Raw genomic sequence first — 22,933 nt, forward strand, 5'->3', positions numbered from 1 at the left:
CTACGGTTAGGCAAGATACGCAGGTTCGAATCCTGCCTCGTGATCAAATTTTTTCTATTCTTTCAAAATTTCTAAATTTATAGCTAGTTGATCCATTAATATACCCATAATGCAGTGGTGGATCATGGCTCATAGGAGGTCTGCAGGGGGAAGTATGGGCTGATGATGATGATAAATGAATAATTGATCACTCAATAGCACAGTCAAACAAATTCTATATTATTCTATATTGTTTCCCAGTACGACGAATCAACGGTGATAGAAGTGGAGCCGGAATCAGAAGTCCAACCGCACTTGCCCTCCCCCACCTCCCCCTCGGAGGAGGCTGAGATAGTGATAGGGAGGGACGACGCGTGCGAGCGGGACGCGAGGCGTATACAGGACAAGTGGCGGGATGCGCTGCAGAGCGAGCCGGACTGGCCGGGACACCAGTACCAATATGACATTATTGTAAGTTGGATTAATTCAGGTAATTGGGAAAAATATCCTAATAATGTAATTCAGGACATGTGTCAAGGATCGGTGATAATATAATCATATGAGTTTAGTAAGTTATTATCATCATTAGGATCGCAGGGATTAAATTATTTCCATAAGTATACTCTGTAAAATAGTGAATGGGAGAATTTATTTTTTTATATAGTCAATGCTTGTTTACTTGAAAAATAACAAAATTATAATTTTATAAAATTGATTATTGGAATGTTTATATATTTTTCGTAACTCTCCCAAGTCTTAAAAGGGAGGAAGTATTTTTTTCATAATGAACAATATAAGGTTTCGTCTTGTTTGTACCAGGAGATCATGATATAATAAGAAAAATAATTATAAAATTAATCGCTTCCCATGATTCAAGATCTAAGTTAATAAATACTTAATAATTTTTCTTTCAGGTGGGTTCAATAATAAAGGAGAAGGACAGTGGTCTAGGTATTTCATTGGAAGGAACAGTGAGGGTAGTTGGCGGGAAGGAAGTTCAAGCGAGGCACTATATAAGAGCTATAGCTCCTAATGGGCCTGTGGCCAAGTTGGGGATCTACCGCGTGGGAGACGAGTTGTTGGAGGTAAATTGTAATACAAACTCATACTTAAAGACGAACTCAAACTAACTGTTTTTTGTAAGTTCTATCTCAATCAATTATTGTACTTCACCACCACCTTCATTTTTATCTTCTCTTCCGGGTTGTCTGGGAGAGATCACTTATAGCGATAAGGTCGCCCCTCTTTACATTTTAAATAATAAAAAAAGAAGTAAGAAAAACATAAACATAAACAGAAACACAGTAATTTAAGAAGATAAGAATAAACAAACAATATCTGATAAATACTACTGGGTACTGTTGTGTGTTATGGCTGTGAAATGGTCCAGGCTCGGCTTTATATGCCATTAGTCAGTTGACCCATAACCCTGTTGGCGCTGAGTAGATTTTAAGTTACCTTCTTGTCCCTTGAAATTGTTTAATTTATGGTGTACAAATAAATTTTTCATTAATTTCAATATAAAACGCCCAAGGTGAACGGGTGGCGGGTACTAGGCGCGCATCACGTGGAGGTGGTGACGCGGCTGCGCGCCGTCGCCTCGCCCGTGGTCCTGGTCGTGGTGCGGAAGCGCAGCGAGCCCGCCAACGGGATCGAGCCTAGCCTGGCGAGGGTGGGTTTTACACGAATTCCGACCTACATACGTGGTATTAAAGCTGGTTTTGGCGTCACGCTGACCAGCACACACACCGCATACATTGATGCTTGGGCGTTATACTAATGCTTCATAGAGGTTGATACGTTTCTTTTTTCAGTACCGAGCTCGACTTGCAATATATGATATATCCAGGACATGAGGGCTTTTGTAACAAAAGTACTTTTAGTCATAAAAAAAGTGTATTGAAAAAGGGTTTAATGCCTTGACTTCCCTGACCATCTGTTTTTCAATAATAGAGACGTTTTTCTGTTCTATACAAATTTCTCATTTATAAAGCATTTGAATTCTGTACTAACTAAAAGTTAAAATGTTTCCAATTTATTTTCTGCGACACAACAATCAAAACTCTTAAATAGTCATATTTTATTCATTTCATATAGATTTATTGTTTTTAATGTAATTCAATTTTCTGATAAATAATTCCAGAGCGGTATACTGGGAGGTAGTCTGCAAGACTTGCTGGCTCCGCCACAAAGACTGATCAAAGCGAAATCGGAAAGTTCCGTCGCTTCTCTGTGCAGCGCGGCCACCGTGCTGTCTGCTGGCCATGAACATGATGGTATGTTATCGCTAATTAATTGACATGGTATAAAACAAAATCGCTTTCGCTGTCTGTCCATATGTATGCTTAAATCTTTAAAACTATGCAACAGATTTTTATGTGCTTTTTTTAAAAGAGTGATTCAAGTGGAAGGTTTATATGTATAATAACATCTATTAAACTGCACCCAATTAAACGCGTGCGAAGCTGCGAGCTAGTCGATACTTCCTACTAATATTATAAATGCGAAAGTTTGTCAGGATGTGTGTGTGTTTGTTGCTCTTTCACGCAAAGACTACTGAACCCATTGCAATGAAATTTGGTATGTGTAGACAGCTGGACAACTGGAATAACATAGAGGCAAGGCTTTTTATTACGCGGGTGAAAGCAAGGGGCACAGCTATTAAGTTATAATGAAATTGTAACACACTAGTCGTTTATCCAAAATTTATTGGGTTCAACGTGGGAAGAACACAAAGTAAGAGTGGTTGTGATTTTTCCTATCGGATCAATTTCCTCTCAACATACTAATCGATACAGTAGAAATATCATGAAGTTATATAAAGAACATCGTATGTTTTTCTTGTCTGCCGCAACATTAGTATTTTCTCTTTTTTGTCTGTGAGCGTTGGTAGAAACAAACACTCAAGTAACTGATAATTTCTAGCATCATCCATTTTTTACGGTCTACGAAACCTTCATGGTCGAAATTTTCGAAGCAATATTATACGCTCAATTTGTATATAGTTCACAGTAAAAATCAATTTAATATTGATACTTTTGGTAGACAACAAAATCCTAAAAACACCACAATTTCTTTCCAGAATTCTGTTCAGATGACCTCGAGAGGAATAGATCGAGATCCTTAGAGCCGCTGAGCTGGCTCGCGATGTGGAGCGACCATGTGGAATATATTCAGCTTCTAAAGGAGGACAGAGGGCTTGGCTTCTCCATATTGGATTACTTGGTGAGAGGAATAGATTATTTTAAGGGCTTTTTTTAATAATAGTGCGCTAAATTGCAAGCACATGTTTCATCATCAGCCCATATATGGTCCCACTTCTGGGACACAGGCCTCCTATGAGGGTTCTGGCCATAATCCACCACGCTGGCCAAGTGCGGGTTGGCAGATGTCACATGCCGTCGAACTTTCAATTCTTGGACATGCCGGTTTCCTCACGATGTTTTCCTTCACCGTTAAAGCAGTGGTGATGTTATCTACATGCGCAGATAAATTGAAAAATCAATTTATTTCCTGCGCGCTCGCCCAGTCTCGAACCCCGGCTTATCGATTTTGAAGTCCGAGGTCCTCACCACTGAGCCACCACTGCTTTTAGCACATGTTTACAGATCACAATATTTTGTCGATAGGTGACAATCTCGCGAGTTATTTTGATATATGTATCTTGAATAGATCAAGCAGCTTGTAGAGGTAAACTAAGTAGAGGTAACGTTTTTTGTAGCTGAAGATATTGGCTTGCTGTGAGAGACTTTTTACCGTAGTAAACATCTTAATCCCATGGAATGATCCAGTATGATCCGATTTTTTCCACGAACGGTCACCTACTACTGGACAGGGAGGAATCATTCTAGATTTTAAATTGGGATCAAAGTACAATTTCCTGCCAACCACAAAAATAGTCGACAAAACCCGAAAAGATTAACAAGAGCACAAATAAATACACTCGAATTGAAAACCCCTTTCTTTTTCGGAAACTAAAGCATTTGGTCCCATTTAAGAATCTGGAGTGGTACCCACCTCCCTGGTAACGTCAAATACCCTTTTCGTAGAAAAGTTTTATTTATATACTAGCTTTAATCCGTTCGCACGCATTCAACACAGAGAAAATCTTACGAACAGTAATATCACGATCTAAAGAAACATTAAAAACTAATGAATAAATGGGTGAACAATCAAACAAATCTCCCCAGGACCCCTCCGACCCGAGCAGTTCCGTGATTGTGGTGCGCTCAGTGGTGCGCGGCGGCGCGGCGGCGCGCGACGGCCGCCTGGCGCCCGGCGACCGGCTCGTCGCCGTCAACGGGCGGGACGTGGCGCGCGCGCCCCTCGCCGTCGCCGTCGCCGCCATCAAGAGTGCGCCTAGAGGTGAGTGGGGTAAGGGTGATATTGCCGTGCGCTTGGAGTTGTGATTTGGACGAGGTAGCTTCCGTGGCGGCAATGAAAATTGTACCTAGAGGTGAATGTAATAAGGGTGATATTGCAGTGCGCTTGGAGTGGTGATTTGGTTGATTCAGTGGCGGCAATCAAAATTGCATCTAGAGGTAAGGACAGTAGGGATGATATTGCAGTGCGTTTGGAGTGGTGATTTGGTTGATTCAGTGGCGGCAATCAAAATTGCATCTAGAGGTGAGGACAGTAGGGATGATATTGCAGTGCGTTTGGAGTGGTGATTTACTTGATTCAGTGGCGGCAATCAAAATTGCATCTAGAGGTAAGGACAGTAGGGGTGTTATTGCAGCATAGTTGGAGAGGTGGTTTTGTTGTGGTTGCTGCAGTGGTGCCGATTAAAAGTGCACCTGAAGTTGAATGCAATAAGGGTGGTATAACAGAGTGGTTCGAGAGGTGATTTGGATGTGGTTGTTATCGTGGTGATAATCAAAAGTGTTTTTTAGCTTCAACTGTGTGTTTGTATATATGTATGTTAAACCGACTCCTTAACATTCTGGTCCACATCAAACAAACAGATTAAATTCAAATTTTGTACACTTACCATCGCTGATAATACAATAGTTTCATGTTGATCTTATTAATCTGATTTACTTAAATCAGAGACTAAAATACAATATTAACAAAAAAAATATATACGTTCATACAATCACAGAAAAGTGAATACAACAAAATAGTTTGCAGTTACTCTATAGTGATCTGTTATCTTATCATGTCAATGTTTGTTAAGATTTAAAGTAATACAGATATGTTTTTATACGACAATTAAACATCAGGTACATTTATAGTTACTGTCGTGATTGACGTGTTGTTTTTGTAGATAGCTCTATTTTTTACATAGGTAAGACATTTTGGTCATAGTTTTCTTTTAATTTTTTTTTAATCCTCGGCAATGGAGCTGCTGGGTCGCCTGATGGTAAGCGCTACCATCGCCCGTGAACATTCGGAGAGGCATAGGGTCTATTGCAGACCTTACGCCTCTACATATAGATTGCCGACTTGAAATTGGAGAGGGATCAAGAAAGGATTGACGAGAGGAATAAAGGAAAGGACTGGGAAGGGTAAGAAAAATGATATGGGTATGGGTATAATATGTTCAAATTATTATTTTTTTATTATATTAATTAAATTATAGTTATACAAATACATTCATACATATTACTATCTATATAAATAAAAATTAATAGCCAAATATTGCATAGCGTAAAACTCGAAAACGGCTTGACCAATTCAGATTTTGTTGTGGCACAAGTTCGTTCAACCAAACAAATAAACTCTTCAGTTTTATAATATTAGTACAGATTAATTATTTATTTTACTTTCAGGCATCGTCACGATAGGTGTATCGAAACCTCTTCCCTGCAGTACAGTGATTGGCGGCGAGCGAGCCAACGGTCCCAGCTTCCAAAACAGCCAGGTAAATTCTCATATTAACCTATTTTTAATTAACCTCTTTAGATAAAAAAATAAAAAAAAATACGCAATTCTCTGTAGATCATATGGTTATTTTGTGTCTGTTTCAAATATTTAATACGATGAGTATAAAGTGTCTTGTGATCGTATGTCTTACAATAATTTTAGTACACATATTTCGATAGAGAATACAATTGTGCTAGAACGAGACAACTATATTTCACAATGATCTGCGTTCGAATGTCACAATTAAATATTCTACAATACGGTTTTAATACATTGCTTCTTTGTTATAAAATAAATATGAAATACACTACACTTGTAGCAATGGAATTTTAACTTAAAAAAAGTGATTTAGTGAAAAATTGTACACTGAGGGAAAAGTAAGTTACATTATTTATAAGCTTTTTAACGCTTAGAGCAGTATTTATTAAAGTGCATGCATTTTTATTCTTCATGAGTTTCAATGAAATAGTTTGTACAATAAAGGGAATTAACAGTGTTGCCAGGGTTGAATACGTTATTGTTTGAGTTACTTTTAAACATACTTATTAAAATACAGCAGTTTACTTAATAGTGTCATATGCAATCCTTCAGTTTCTGCTGTGATCTCATTTGTGTATTGCCATTAACTTGTCATGTTACAATAGACTTAAGTCTATTAAAATAGTAAATGAAGCAGTATTTAGTTTGATAAAATATAAATAATTTCCTTCATTATTGAGTTTATCTTAACCAAAATAAAAAAAAATTAAAAAATATGTATATATATAAGACGTAAAAATCTGGTAACACTGCAATAAAATTACCGCTCTAAGATTGAAAACCTTGTTTGTTAATAGTACTTAAATTTCCCTTTAGTGTACAATTTTTGCATGCTCTCAGGAATTCTATTAAGCAAAGTAATTTCTTCTCTACAAATAATTTAAAGAGCTTTGAATTTGCTTTCTTACACATAATTTACTGGAAATACACACATAACTAATTCGACTACTAGGCTGTATAGATTTTTAGAAATTAATTTTTTAAGAAATTTTACTAGAAATCCAATTTTTAGAAGTGCTTTGAACTATATAACCTCCACAGAGTATATTTATGTGTTGCCATTTTCTATTGCAGTCAAAAACATAAGTGTAACTGTTACAATCTTAACAAAAAATGTGTGTATTTTCAGTATTTCAGTATTATTTAAATAATATGACTTTTATTGCTTTCAGCGTCTGGAATACTTATCAAAGGTGTTTCGACTCATAATGTCGCTACATCAGGACATAATGGCGCTCCAACTGCACTGTCAACAGGTCATCGAACCTTCCAACTACCCACGGAAATTGCAATCGTGAATTAAATTGTATGAATACTTGGAATTTCGAAAAATATTTGATCTAAATCGCTACGAAAACTATGCTCTTTGAAATAAAATGAGGTAGATATAGCATTAGCTCGCACAAATTGTCGAGTTTACTCTAAGGCCATTGTTGCAGTTGGATTTAGTCGCTTCTTTATCTCTTTCTATCTTATATGTTCTGTATTATCTATCGCTGTCATAACTTTAAATTACTGTATACTTTATGTTAGTACTTATAATAAGAACGCAAAATATCTGAACGCCATTCAATACGAACATGGTCTATCTTTTGTTCGAGAGCATAAACTATTACTTTGCAACTAATAAGACCCACATAGTTTGTTAAAATTTGAGCTACTCTTAAACGCTTTTAATTTATGTTTATTCTAATTACATTACCCTGGGCTATTGCAATCACACGTAACAATGCAAATGGAATGAATATCTTTAATTCCAAATAATTATGCTTCTCAATTTATACTTCTCAAATTTAAAAATATTTTAGAAATGGCGACATGTTATTGTCATAGGTTTTCAAGCTTTCGTATCTATACTAATGCTATTCTCTTTTGGCCTACAGATTCAAAAAGGAATAACCATTTGTTTTATAATCTGAGGGTCAAATATATTCAGAGTGAATTGATGCTTTGACTTGAATTAGGTTAATGCTATGGATTTGAAATGTAACTTGGAATTGTATTTTTATTTTAGGCATCTGATTCTCAACTGATGTTACAAAAAACGTAGGATTCTATCAGATTTTTTTTGGTCTTGTTACTCGATAAGTCCGTGTGTTTTAAGCCGATTGACGTGATTTTAGAATTTGGAGTGACACCTGTCGATTGACATGATTCCTTTTGTTTGATGGATAACTGTCATTTGGTCCCATTTTAGCAATGTGGCAACCCTTTACGCAGTTGTCAGAACGTCGGTGAGCTTTTTTTTTGTAGAATAGAACTGTATTAAAAAAACATGTACGTAACTTTAATAATAGGATTGTTCGTCTTTTATCTCAATGTTAAGAGTAGGTTGATACAAATATCGTATCGTCGTATTCTTAGATTAAACTTTCTCAATTCTTCTCTAATATCTCTGCTTATATTAAATGTATAGTTGGGTAGATTTCAATGTGATTTAGTCAATTGTTGGTGATATAAGAACTTTTCAAATCGTTCAAAAATATATAATAAATTTGATATGTTATTGATTTGTTAATTTATATAATAATATTGTTAAATAAAATTGTTAATTGTATATATTTTTTATTTGTAAATTATATGGTGGCCACAATTGAGCCGCATTGAATATTGAAATATAGCTAATATAGTTACATTATATCCCCTCCTTGGTTCGGTGGTTAATGCATGAGCATAGAACCGTGGGGCCTGGGCTTAATTCCCGATGGGGCATAACAAAAAAGAAATATCTCGGCCTGGCAGGATACAGAATAGTTATTAAGAAAATCGATCAGTGCAACTGATGCATTTGCCCCATACCCCACAATGGGAAACGGGCATTCACTTTCCTTCATCTTGCTGTTGTGAATTATTGTGTAGAATATAGAGTGTATATATCATAACATTATGACATAATGGACTAAAATTCAAAGGCTACAAGTGAATCTAATAGGTTATATGTTTTGCTTACGGATGACTTGTTATACACATAACAATAAATTACAGGAAGTAAAAAACATATCATAATTATAAAAGTATCATAGAAATTTAATTTTTGACATTTGGATTAAAATTATTTAATAAAGTGAAATTTAAATATTTCCAAGTGATAAAACCCTTTTTAAAATGTTGCTAACATTGGTACATGATTATAAATAGGAATATATTTAAAAAAAGAGGTACATTTAAATAACTATTTATGTATAATGTATCTAATAGAAAATATTCGAAATATTGAGGATAGACGTATATTTCTGAGATTTTCAGAACTTTTAGAAATTAGTATTTCAATCCAAGTGACGATAATTACAACAACCAAGAATCTTGAGTTGTAAATGGTAAAACTCACACGACACTTTATTTATACAGATATATTATATCGGCCATTTTGTTTGAAATATTTTCGGAGGCGTTTTACCCATGCGTCACGTTGGCCATTTGCGGGTTAGCAGACTCTTGGCACGTGTCGTAGAAGTTTTAATTCTTGTACATTCCGGTTTCCTAACGATGTTTTGCTTTACCGTTTCGAGCAGCGTTGGTGTGATAATGTGCAGATAAATTGATAAATTAATTAATTTTTTGCACGCTCTTCTGTTCTCGTACCCCTATTTCCCCCTATTTATTCTACATTGCTAAAAACTCATATTTTTAAGTTTATCCATTAGAAACATAATAAACTTAAATTTTCTTTTTTAATACCCTTCTACTTAATATTTTTGAAAAAAAGTAATCCTTTTGTAAATAAAAAAATGCCTTTTATGCGAGCAATATATATTGCCTAAATTATTTTCGCAGGCGTTTGTAAAATTGTTAATAAAGACTTGTGAATTGATACAGGCGTAATACTAATTTTTGAAAAATTTTTTTGCTAGTCATATTATTGCTAATTTGATAAAATCAATTATTATAATATTACGATTTTTTTATAAAAATTTAGAATTATAGGTATATAAGTATTTTATTTGTCTAAAGTAATGTTTTGTACCAGAGTAACGTGATAAAAAAATATATCCATCACAAAACTCTAAGTAGTCTCAATTTAATATAAAAGTTCGTGAATAATGGAATGCACTTTTGATGCATTACAATTATTTCTCAACTCAGTAGTATTCCCGTAGAATGGTCAAGCACCACATCCTCTGGCTTAATAAGATAAGATACTAAACATTGTTCTTCTGAACTTATTGAAATAATAATCCCAATCGGAGATTTATAAGGAAGTTAAGACGTAAAATATGTCAAATTAAATCGTCAATGAATGAAGTAAGGTATATTTATAATGAAATAATGTTATAATAATAAATGTGATTAATAACATTCCAAAGTAGACTGTTGTGAATTAATTAAAAATGTGTTAAATGTTGGCTTGATATGTGTTGCAATAAATGTTTACAAAAATAGAATGTTTGTTTTATTTATTAATCTAAACCTTATTTAATGGCACTTAGATTATTCTCTATAAATATTAGTTTCATATTTACAATAATAACGAACGATTATCTTTATTCCCTCTGATATTAAATATGTAATAAGTAATAAAATAAGCTACATTTTCATTAATAGTGTACGTCTTTTATTCAACAGGAGTGCATTAATTCCTTGGCATCGGATGATCACACGGGAATGGATTCGTTTCATGAATGTTTGCAAGAATATGGTGAGGGGCTCGAAGTGGTCCAAATATGCTTAGAACCAGAAGAACCATCAATCAAAGATGATGAGTTATCGGCGTTAGCAGATATAAGCACAGATGACTCACACAAGAAAGATAAATCCCTTGAAGATGATAAAATCATACTTAATATAGATAACAAGGAAAACAAAGAAAAGGTTAATGGGATCGTTGCATTGAAACTATCAAAATCTGATGACTCTTTAGACGATCAAGATGATGATATGACAATAACCGAAGACGATGTACGCATTGGTCCAAGGGAATTAAATATTCGTAGTAAGTCTGCTGATAGAAGAGAATTGAACGGTGATAAAACTCTATCGAAGCAATACAGCAAAGATATATCTACGTCCGACGAAATGGTGTTTGCGGTTACACCAACTGGCTTAGAAAGAATCAGCTATGAAAAGTACTGGAAAGAATGCGATGGCAATAAAGAAAAAATAACGAATGATGAAAGCTGGAAAGAATGTTTAAATTCACCCACGGATGAAACTACGAGTTTTTATGACACGACCACACGAATTTCCGTCCAGGAAGAAAACAATTCGCTGCTGTACATTGACCATGAAATAGACGGTTACGAAACATGTCTTGACGACGATTCAACGTCCGTTAAGTGCTCAGAAAAAAACGGTCATAAAATCAACGGAGATCGCGAGATCAAAGAGTTGGATAAACACGATAAAATAACTATTAGAAACAAAGACAACGATATGTGTGCCAAAACTGTTAACGATCAGAACACTGCCAATTCCATAGAGGATGTGTCGTCTTACCCATATGTAGAGGAACATATAATTAAACAAATGAAATCGTTGAGAATAGAACCCCTTAATGTTAACATTACAAGCAATAAAAAGGTTAGGAAAAAGAGTCCGACTAAGCCGTCCAAAAATGAGCGTCGATGTATCGAATACTACAACGACCAAGATGAATGTTTGGAGGAGATAAGAAGGAAGAAACTGGAAGAGGAAGAGAAAAGGTGTAGAGAGGACAAGCGGAAAATATTAGAAAATAACAAAGGTGTTATGGAGAAGAAGTTGCAGTTGAAGAAACAGGATCCGAGTGAAGAGTCCAGTGACCAAGAGGCGTATGAGCCGGGGTGTCACAAGTGTTTCTTAGAGAACTATGCGTATGCGTTAACGAAGGCGTATATAGCGGCGGCGGCATGCAAGTACTGTGACGTCATAAGGGATGTGATAGAACCGCCCAAAGCGATACCCCACAGGCGTATGTCGGCTCCCGCCTCCTTGAGCCTCGACAGCCCAGCTTCTGAGACCGATTGTGATGATTACTTGATGGTGCCTGGAGAGAGGAAAAGGAGAAAGTCCGCTGGTCCTTTGAAATTTCTTGTGCCTTCTAGAAGACCCAGGTAAGATATTTTCTCATTTGAAGCAGTTTTTTACAGGGCATATGAGCTTATATATTCAAACAATTTCCTATTATACAAAATAAACGTGGAATCGTTTACTACTGACTTAATCTATGGAAACAGTAAGCACATCCCTCTAATAAATTAGAAATATCTTAAGCTACATTATAGAATGGTAAGAAATGAAGAAACTACTAGAATTATTGATTTATATTTACCATATATTCAACCTTAAGTATAAATATTTAAAGCAAAAATTATCAGTCTCCAATTTAAGAAATACTGTAGTATTTTGGTATGGACAGATTTTGGAAAACACTCTCAGAGTTTTCCGTCTTAACCCAATATGGCTGAATTATCTTAGATAAAGAGGATCGTGTAATGAGATTATGATGTCCGCGTAAATAATTCACGAATATGCTAGATAGTTAGGAGATTGATACAAAAAAACGATATTTTTTAGGTATTACGAAAGCAAAAAGCCAATTGGTTGATAGTGATATAAAAATATTGCATTGTTTTTCAACGATCATTCATTTGAAATCCAGATCTATGTAAGAAGAAAAAAATCAAACCGTTTTTTATATTTTTTGGCGGACGCATTTTGCTAATTTATATAGATGTGTACCTATTACCTACGAAAACAATGACAGAACATGTAAGTCAAAATCCGTCCAAAGGTTTGGGCTGTAGGACGGGCCAAAGAAATTTTTAGCGCAGTCGTGTAAAGATAATATTATTTATATTGTCAATAATTACATTAATATCCTACTTCCTACTAACTAATATCATAAATGCGAAAGTTTGTAAGGATGTGTGTGTATTTGTTGCTCTTTCACGCAAAAACTACAGAACCATTTGCAATGAAATTTGGTACGTAGAGAGCTGGATAACTGGAATAACATATAGGCAACTTTTTATCCCGCTATTCCTACGGGATAGGGACTTACGCGGGTGAAACCGCGGGGCGCATCTAGTAATTTTATATAGCTTCCACGGGTAGGCGATGTGATTAATAATAGCAAGTTAGTTGCGGATATGCGAATATAGGGAATCTTCACACGTGCAAGTTAAAAATGCAACCATTATCATAGTGCCTTCTTAGTGGAGCACTTTTAATATTTTTCCTGGGTTCACACGCTCAGTCTAATATCGGATAATAATCGGAATATTAAAAAGTTTCTACGATTTTAAAAAACAAACAAAAGCTCAAATACATTACTTTCAATATACAAAAATGTCGTTGCTTGCGGTGTTTGCTTGTAAACTCCTCTGAAAGAGTTGAAATGAATTTGTTGTGCATATCGGGTAGGTCTGAGATTCGGACAATTATTTTGCATACTAAAGGGTAAGAGTAAGGCAGAAAAGCGTTGCTGGTTAAGTTAATAGCATATTTTATAGAAATATTCGTTACCTACTTACTTTTCATAATAAATTCTGTTTTTTTATTCTAAAAATACTACCGTAACAGAAAGCCAAATTATCCCATTTCCCTATGAAGTGATTGTTTGGAATTTTTATGTATTTTGTCTTACATCATGGTGAGTAAAGTTCAAAATCACATTTCGGTGAATTTAAAACGACTATATTGTAGCCCGTGTAGTTGATATTTCCGAGTGACGTTAAATGATTTTAGTGTCCGTAAAAATTTACGACGCTTCTAAAATCGTAACTCACAGAATATCCGTTGTGTATGACTTCTGAATTTATATAATGAGTTATCATTTGAAGACGATTTATTTTCATTGCAAGAGAAAAAATTACGATGATTTTATTGTCGAATTTATGGGAATGCTTTTCTTAGAATACCTATTTTGGTTGCGTGGAAAAATTAAGTTTAAATATTAAGTCTAAGAAAAATGGTCACTCTGAATGGAGCTTACTAAAATAGTGGACGGAGATTGTGATTATATGCAAATAGGTTCTCTAATCCATTCTTAATTCTTATATGGAGTACTGTTCTCACCTCTGGGCCGGAGCACCCCAATACCAGCTTCTTCCATTAGACCGCGTTCAGCGTCGAGCAGTTCGTATCATTGACGACCCCGTGATTGCCGATTCACTTGATCCGCTTGCACTACGGTGAGACGTTGCCTCTCTCTGTGTATATTACCGATTATATGATGGGGACTGTTCTGAGGAACTTTTTGACGTTATTCCCGCTGCCGATTTCCACAACCGCACCTCTCGCCACAAATTAAAGTATCATCCTCACCATCTGGTTGCTTTGCGGTCTACTACAGTGCGCTTTTCTCGTAATTTTTTGCTGAGAACAACAACCTTGTGGAATGACCTACCACTTCGGTGTTTCCCAACGATTTCGACAAGGAAACATTCAAAAAAAGGGCTTACATATTCTTGAAAGGCCGGCAACACACTCGCGGTGCCCCTGGCATCGCGGGTGCAATCATTTTCCATCAGATGAAATGATTGAATGATGATTTTCCGCCTGCTCGTTTGCCTGGTTAGCTATATAAAAAAAAAACAATCCAAATGCTAAAGCTAGTACTAAACGTTCAGTGTATCAAGCAAAATTGGTTCTTCAAGAGATCACAATTGAAATACGTTTACAAACTTCTCTGAAATTAAACTCATCGTATTTAGTCCAACATTCTACCTCAATATAGACATAGACATAGATATAAACATTCCTTCACTTGGCACCAAAACAGAAACAGAGTAAGGAGAAAATCAAACAATTGTATTAAATGTAAAATTATAAAAACTACTAGCTGCGTCCCGCGGTTGCACCCGCGTAAGTCCGTATCCCGTAGGAATATCGGGATAAAAAGTCGCCTATATGTTATTCCAGTTGTCCAACTGTCTACGTACCAAATTTCATTGCAATCGGTTCAGTAGTTTTTGCGTGAAAGAGCATCAAACACCCACACATTCTTACTAACTTTCGCATTTATAATGTAAGATATAATATTAATTAAGGATTATTTTCTTTGTATGTAATTTCTAACAAGCGTATCGATTAAATACCGATCAATGCCCAATGGAAATCGTTTGTCAATTACGAGAAATATCTAGATTAAAAACCATTTAAATTTGCTGTTTAATTAACGAATTAAACAACAAAGTCAAATAGTAGATAGCGTAAACACACCCAGTGGAATTAATTCATTTTTTTATCCCTGACACTTGGGCTCGGAGGGGTGTTGTAGGTTTAATTTTAATTACTCATTGCGTTAAAATGTGTTAATGTTAATTACTTACGTATTTTTGCGTCTGTCTGTTGAATATCCGAAACCGGTATAATTAAACCGAATCGTGTATGGTTCTATCTATATCTGAAGAGAATTTTTAAACAAATAAGGATTGACTATATCACCATATAGTACATCAAAGAGGTTTAATGTCATAATTACAACTATATGTTAAATATGCTATACATATTGGTGATTTTTGTCAGTCAAAAATTAACTACACTTTTTTTTTAATAGTGGTGATTTTTTATTTCACTATGTAGAACATATAGTTTATAAGGTAATAGAGTCTTCGTCTTTTATAAAACCGTTTTTAAATAGGTACACGATAAATTTCATTTTAAAAATAAAATTAAGCAGATATTTTAAAAATAGATAGGTACATAATGTAAACTTAAAAACCGATGATAAATATAGTAAAAACAAAACACAAAATCTTTAATTACAGAATCCACTAAATTGTCGCCTGAAATTATGATTTTTTCACCGATCCACAGAATAATAAGTAACCGATCACTAACATGATTTTAATTAAATTTGTGTGTTTAAAGTGGGTCAAAATTGAGTCTTAATGTCGGTTACATACAAACACACAGGATAAGCAAATAAATGCGTATTAAAAACATCAATCGTAGCCTGGCGGAACGGTTAGTCATAATTAATAAAATATGAAAAATGATTTCCTGCCGTCCCTCGTGGGCTGGGCCAGTTGTATAAAATTCAATTACTTTCAAAAAACTCAAGGGAACTGTCCACTTTAACGAATTGAACTTCCTTTGCTCCCGGTTTACATAACGTCGTAACGTTAACAATGCACGACAAAGATATCGTATCAGCAAAAAAAAGAGTTTTTTTCAAAAAAATATCGTATCAGCAAAAAAAAAAAGAGTTTTTTTCATTGACGATTAAATGATAAGTTGCAATTTTTTATGTAATTTAACAGAATGTACTTAAAGTTGAAATTGAAGTAATTGTAAAATAGCATTGTCACATTATATCGTCTCAATTGATTCTGTGAGAAAATTAGTAACAGAAGTGTAATTATACGCATATTTCTTTGATTTGTTTAGAAATGTAGTATTTTCTTGTGTTTGGTTTTACGCGAGTATTATACATTTAGAAATTAAAAACTTTTTTAACTAGAGTCTCCCCGTGACCACGCTCGCTGTAAAGTGTTCGAAACGTCGGGGTAATAATATAATGAATAAATCGCGTTTAAAATCCGTTAAAAAAGTTTTTAATTTCTAATTGTTTAGAAATGTATTATCGTCATTTGAAGGAAAACTATTACGCTATGAATCACTGTTACAAAACCTATAACGGACAACATACGCCGAATGGTTTTTTTTTTTAATTTAACATTTAACTATTGATATTCATATCTATATAAGTACTTATAGTTTTCGAAGATAATTCCAACTCGTACATGCATCGAATCAAATATCGTCACGATTTTATGAAAACGGTCTACCTCCGCATAATCCATTAAAGTGTATCTTTGGAAATTTTTTATTTTTTATTTTAACCAGGCACGCAATTCCCCAGCTTCTCTTTCCTTTGGATTGATCTATATCCATTCTGTACGACGTCAAAGGGCGTCAACATATACGCTACTTTTAACTATTGAGTGCTGATGTATGTGTTACGGAACGAGTTATAAATAGGGACATTTTATATAATTCCCGCGTACTATTGTGAATGATAAGCTGCTTAGGACAAAATTTAATTCGCAATTATTATGTACGATTTGATATTTCAAACTAGTTATATTATAGACTAGCGGTCCGCCCCGGATTCACCCGTGGTACCTACTTATATTTATAGCCACTCAAGTACTCACTCACACTAATTTTTAAGGGTTCGCATACAACGGTGAAATATTTTTTAATTCCGTCGAATAGTTCCTGACATAAGCAGGTTCAAACACAGAAACAAAAATAAAAACAAGTTTTATACTACTAGTATAAATAATAATATAGTCTGTAGACTTTTAGAACGTTTAACAGCCTGTACTGTGTGTGCACGCATCACCCACATTGCTTCAGTTAGATTCGAAATTTATTTCCAAGTAGGCACCTACATAGATTAAAGAAAGAAAAAAACCCGCGAAAGTTGGAGAACTTTCGCGGGTTTTTTCAAAGGAGTTTGAATAGCATTATATATTGGCGTTATAGAAAATGATCTTACGTCATCCGTGCTAAAGCATATGCTTAATGACGAAAAATTTAGTCAGCCTATGATTAGCTATCTATCGAAATTTGTTCCTTATTGTTATAATAACTACGCTAATTATGATGAATGTTAAATTTGAATGTTCGTTTGTTTGGATGCTTGTCCGTTAATCATGCTGAAGCTACAAAAATTTAGTATAGAGACAGAGCTGACTTTGGTGATAGGATACTTTTTATCCCGAATAAATGCTCCCCTGGGATAAAACAGGAACCATGATATCCGGGACAAGCGTCTAGTTGCTAATATTTGTAATACTAGACTCACTTTCCCTCCGAAAATATGCAATTTAAAGGCTATAAAAAAACATCATTACTTCTTGAGAAATTTTGAAAGAATAGATAAAACTGGATCACGAGGCGGGATTTGGCAAAACGCAGGTTCGCATCCCGCCTCGTGATCAAGTTTTTTCTATTCTTTCAAAATTTCTCATTTATAAAGCATTTCAATGCTATAAAACTAAAAATTAAATCATTACTTCTTTCTTTTGAGTAGGTACTAATAATGAGTTACATTAATATTCACGGTGAAATTTATTAATATTTTAATTTTTCACTCGAAATTCATATAATAATAAATCATATGCATTTATACGCTAATATATCGACAAAATGGCCTCTAGAGATTTGGGCAGCTTAATATTATTGCTAGTGATGTTCGAGATATTTCTCGATATGTATTTTGGTATATCTTCATCTACTAATTTATATATTTTAAAAAAGCTAATTAGCTTAAAGTATTTATTACAAACGATTTTTATTCATGAATTTTATATAAACATTCTTAATTTAATGACAAAATGAAGTATATATGAAACCGATTTTTAGTTATTCAATTGATTGATTTTTACGACGAAATCTTAATAAATCTGATATTTAAACGGAAAACAAAGAAAGGTTCGCTATTATCCGAGTTTTTTACAGTGATCTTAAATTAAACTTTATAATAGCGCATACATTTTAAATTACATTGAACAAGACGCTTCCCCCATCGTAAACGGCACATAAAACTATCGATTATACGTCACGAGCGCGCATCACTAGAAGAAAATTGCTAATGCAGATAATTGAATTATGGTTAGCCGACCTCAATGTTTCATTACGTATTGACATCTCGCGCCATTTCCACGTTGAGATCCAAATTGTCGACAAAATTTGGTTATTCCTGAATTCCGACATTCAATTGCAATGTAGTGTTGTGTTCGTTCGATAGAAAATACGGTAAGTTTTACGGTGTGATTGATTTTTGTTGTTAATTTATATGGTTTTATGTATAAGTGATTTGGATGTTTGGATGTTGTATGTAGCTTCTAGATAGAACAAGTTAGCGGTAAATTGTTATTTTAATAAGTGAACAATAGCAATTTTCATTATAAAATATTAATTGTACATTCAAAGAAATCAATACGAAATTGTAGTATAAATAAATAATGATATATTTTTTAGATTTTTAGAAACTTAGTCTAAAGTATAGACTACAATATTCGCCAGGGACAAAAGGTCAATCGAAGAAGATGCGATATTTCGTATTTGTCCATGAGTTTAGTCTTTCTAACGTTTTCTAAATTTGTATAAAGGGTCCGATGATTTCATTCATCACGATGAAATTTCATTTCTATGCTAATATACTTAAAGCTCGAATTGGTTATTTATATATTTGAACGTTAAACCTAAACTTAATTTAAGAACTTTAACCTCACTAGAAAAACGAAAATTTTAGTTTGATCTGTGATGCATTACAACTTTGAATGTAAAAAGTAGCATGATATATATTTTTAAATGATTTTGCTTAAACATAACAAAAAAACACTTTTATAGTCAACAAATATTAATTGATATTAAATATGAATATGATAAATACATAAAAAAAACTGTTTCAGTTTCGAATTTTTATTTGAAACATTTTTGACTAGCATTTTATTAGCATAATCTGTATGTTTTGTATGTAACTGATTCCTTTAGACCCGAATTTGACCCACTTTAAATGGTCAGAATTAATTCAAACTTTGTACAAATATTAAGGATCAGTGACTGTACAATAGTGTCATAAATTTGTATTTTTATCCTGATTATAATTACTCGGATTTAATAATTTACTTTCGAATACTCAGTATAAAAGGAAGAAAAACAATTTAGTATAAATTGAGTTAACTATGTTTACTTATATTCGTGCCAATACGACATTATTGAATAATTTGGAATGAAAAGGAGACGGTCGAAATATAAATTATTACTTATATAAAATAGAAAATCGTTCTAAGAATAAGCTATTCGAAGAATATGTAACATCGTCTGTAAGAATTTGTGTGATCGCATTACAACGAAGCCCTTCTAATGGGCTTTACACATTGATTTTTACTTATCTTTATTTATGGACCTAAACCTATTTATATATTATAACCGTTTATGTAATTTTGATTATATTCAATTTAATCTGCGGACAAAAAAATAACGTTTATATGTGTGTATCGATCAATTTTCTATAGAGACAGCTGTTTCTTGCAATTGCAATAACAAGGCTTGTAAACTCAAACTGATTTTTATATCTATACTTTTACAACATTTTATAAATAGTTTTTTAACATACTTTTATTAGCGTCACCCGTATAAACATACGGGTGACGCGGTATGATTGTATGTAACCAACCTCTTTAGACCTGATTTTGATCCAATTTCAACGGATAGATTTTTATTTATACCTTGTACGCTTGTCAAGGATCTGTGACAATACAATAATTTCATGAGTCTATCATAGTATCCTGATTAGGATCGATACGATTAAATAATTTCCTTACTTATAGGTATTATATACAATGGCAAGTAAGGCACTTTAGTTGATTCTATTATTGAAGCTTGTTTTTAGTTTTTTGAAACGATATTATTATATAATTTAAACTGCCGGAAGGTCGCTTCTACAAACATGATTCATCAAGAAAGTAATTCGGCAGCTACTCTTTTCCAATTACCTTTGTCTATATACATAATAAGTAGGTACAGAACAGAATTAAACTTTATTGGCTGACCAGTTACAATTGTCCTGTTGTTGATTTATGAATTATGACTCATATATTCGATGCTTTCCTCAATAAAAAATCTAACACTGAAATAATTTATCAAATCGAATCAGTAGTTCCTGAGATAAGTGCGTTCAAACTAATAAACAAACCCTTCAGCTATATTATATTGGTATAGATAAGCTTCTTAACCAAAGAAGATTTCACAAATAATAAAAAATGAAATTGGTCCTAGATTGAATTGTATGTTTTTGGTTATATGTTCAGTGTAATTGGCACTTGGATTGTTTGTTGGAGTTTGTTTCTGGGAGTGTTGTGTAGAAAGTAGCTTACCGTTAATATTTTCTATGTTTCAAATATAATTGGATGCAGGTATTTGGAATATTGACTACATTATATACATTGTTTGCATGATAAGAATTTGTTATGATTTCGAGAGCTTTAGCAAATCCAAACAAATTTGAAATACCTATTAATATTATAAATCCGAAAGTTTCTAAGGATGTGTGTGTGTTTGTTGCTCTTTCACGCAAAAACTCCTGAACCGATTGCAATGAAATTTGGTACAACTGGAATAACACATAAGCAATTTTTATCCCGATGTTCTCACGGGATACGGACTTACGCGGGTGAAACCGTAGAGCGCAGCTAGTACTCTATATATAGTATGTCTAACATCACTCACCATACTACGTTACGAAATTGTCCCAACCGGGTCAATAAAGAAACAATATTTGTCGCCTTTTAACTAATTTTTCATTGAATGAACGAGTCCGAAAGCAAATTAAAGGTATCTATTTAGTATGAAATGTGAGATCAGATTCATGGAAGCATCAAGCTGATGAACATTATCCACTTAGCCGAGCGCACTAATACCTCTCGTTTTGCCTCAACCGAGAAACGTTACTTGTGTATATATACTAGTGGTCCACTCCGGTTTTGCTTGTAGTGCCTATAGCCTATAATATTAGGGGGTAACGGTGAAAGAGATTTTGAAATCGGTATAGTACCAGTTGTGAGCGCAAACAAACCAGGAAATTCTTAGCATTATATCATTAGGTTTTTTATTTGATGAAGATATTTAAATCGATACATATAAATGAAAAGAATCTCTTTGTTGTATATTTAATAGACACATTAATATATAATAATGATTCTATTCTATATTTATGTGAATTTATATCCAGTTATTAGACTCAAATATGTTTGGAGTAATTGCGTGTTGTAATTAATACGAAAAATATTATAATTAATATTTTATATTTTCACACCAAACGGACCATTTGATGCGAAATTCACAAATTATTCAGCATTTACACTCTTTTGCAACAAACATAAATAATCAAACAAAAACATAAACTAAATATTGGTATGAAATACGTTTTTGTGCATAAACTAATTAATAGTTATATATATATTGGTTTTAGCTTTTAATATAGAATTTGTTGGGCAGAGAGTTAAAACGCAGTTACATATTAGTTCACATCGTATAATCTTTCACCATCGACAGCCATATTGAAAGGCAGAAAAAGTAAAGCGCGACTATATGTTTACAACCACAGATAACAAATAATATATTTAATCTGTGTCGCGATAATCGTTTCACACACGAACAGAGTTTATAAATAAACTAAAAAAAATGTTTGCCTGTAAAGTCGGTTTTACGGGCGAAGATTTTACGTGACAACGTCTTTTTTTCCAACGCCAAGAACGCTCGAGAAAGACAGAGACAGAGACACAAGCACGCGCCGATTCAATGCGCCTAATTCTCTAGTGCTGCGCGCGCGGCGGACCGATCATAGTTCGGTGACTCATCGTAACGTTACCGGGCGTTACACTTTTTCATGAGTGACTCCGAGCCGCAACCTAATTTAAGACGTTGTCACGTCAACAGGATAACAAATGTGTCACTAAATCAATCGATAAGAAAATAACTTAACATTAATCAATACGTGAACAATAGAATTGCAATTTGCAACGCATCTTTTTTAGAAAATCCGTATAATTCTTTTGTTTTCTTTTTTATAAACAGGCGAAGCCGGACATTTGTCCCTAATAGTCTATTAACCTGTTTGTAACAGGCTTTTATTGACTTACTAGCTGCACACCGCGGTTTCACCCGCGTAAGTCCGGAGGAATATCGGGATAAAGTTTGTAAGGATGTGTGTGTGTTTGTTGCTCTTTCACGCAAAAACTACAAAATCGATTGTAATGAAATTTTGTAAGTAGGTAGCTGGACAACTGGAATAATATAAAGGCGGGTGAAACCGCGGGGCGCAGCTAGTTAAAAAATAAATTCACTCTGTTAAAGAATGTGTGTTTATTAAAAAAATAATAATTGAGTAAATAACAACATGCGGCATGAGCGTGCGCAACCGGCCATGTCGTGTTATGTGATTGAACTATTGCATCCTGTACAGTTGTGGAGAAAGGGTTTATGTATTTAATTATATATTGTTTTCTTTTCATATCTTAAAAATATTGTATTTTCTTGCGTTTGATTTTACGCGAGTATTATACAATGAGAAATTAAAATAATGTAATTTATAAATTACGGTAAAATATAA

At 33.8% G+C, this 22,933-nt stretch overlaps 1 protein-coding gene across 1 annotated transcript in view; it reads left to right on the forward strand.

The window, feature by feature from the left end:
* Window positions 1-22,933, forward strand: part of LOC119836666 — a 121,244-nt gene that overhangs the window by 35,880 nt on the left and 62,431 nt on the right. The window contains exon 18 of the mRNA XM_038362059.1: window positions 10,447-11,912. Within this exon, the coding sequence (XP_038217987.1) occupies window positions 10,447-11,912 (1,466 nt within the window). The remainder of the gene's footprint in view (window positions 1-10,446; window positions 11,913-22,933) is intronic.

The sequence above is a fragment of the Zerene cesonia genome, chromosome 25, assembly GCF_012273895.1.
Source record: "Zerene cesonia ecotype Mississippi chromosome 25, Zerene_cesonia_1.1, whole genome shotgun sequence".
Taxonomy (NCBI): domain Eukaryota; kingdom Metazoa; phylum Arthropoda; class Insecta; order Lepidoptera; family Pieridae; genus Zerene; species Zerene cesonia.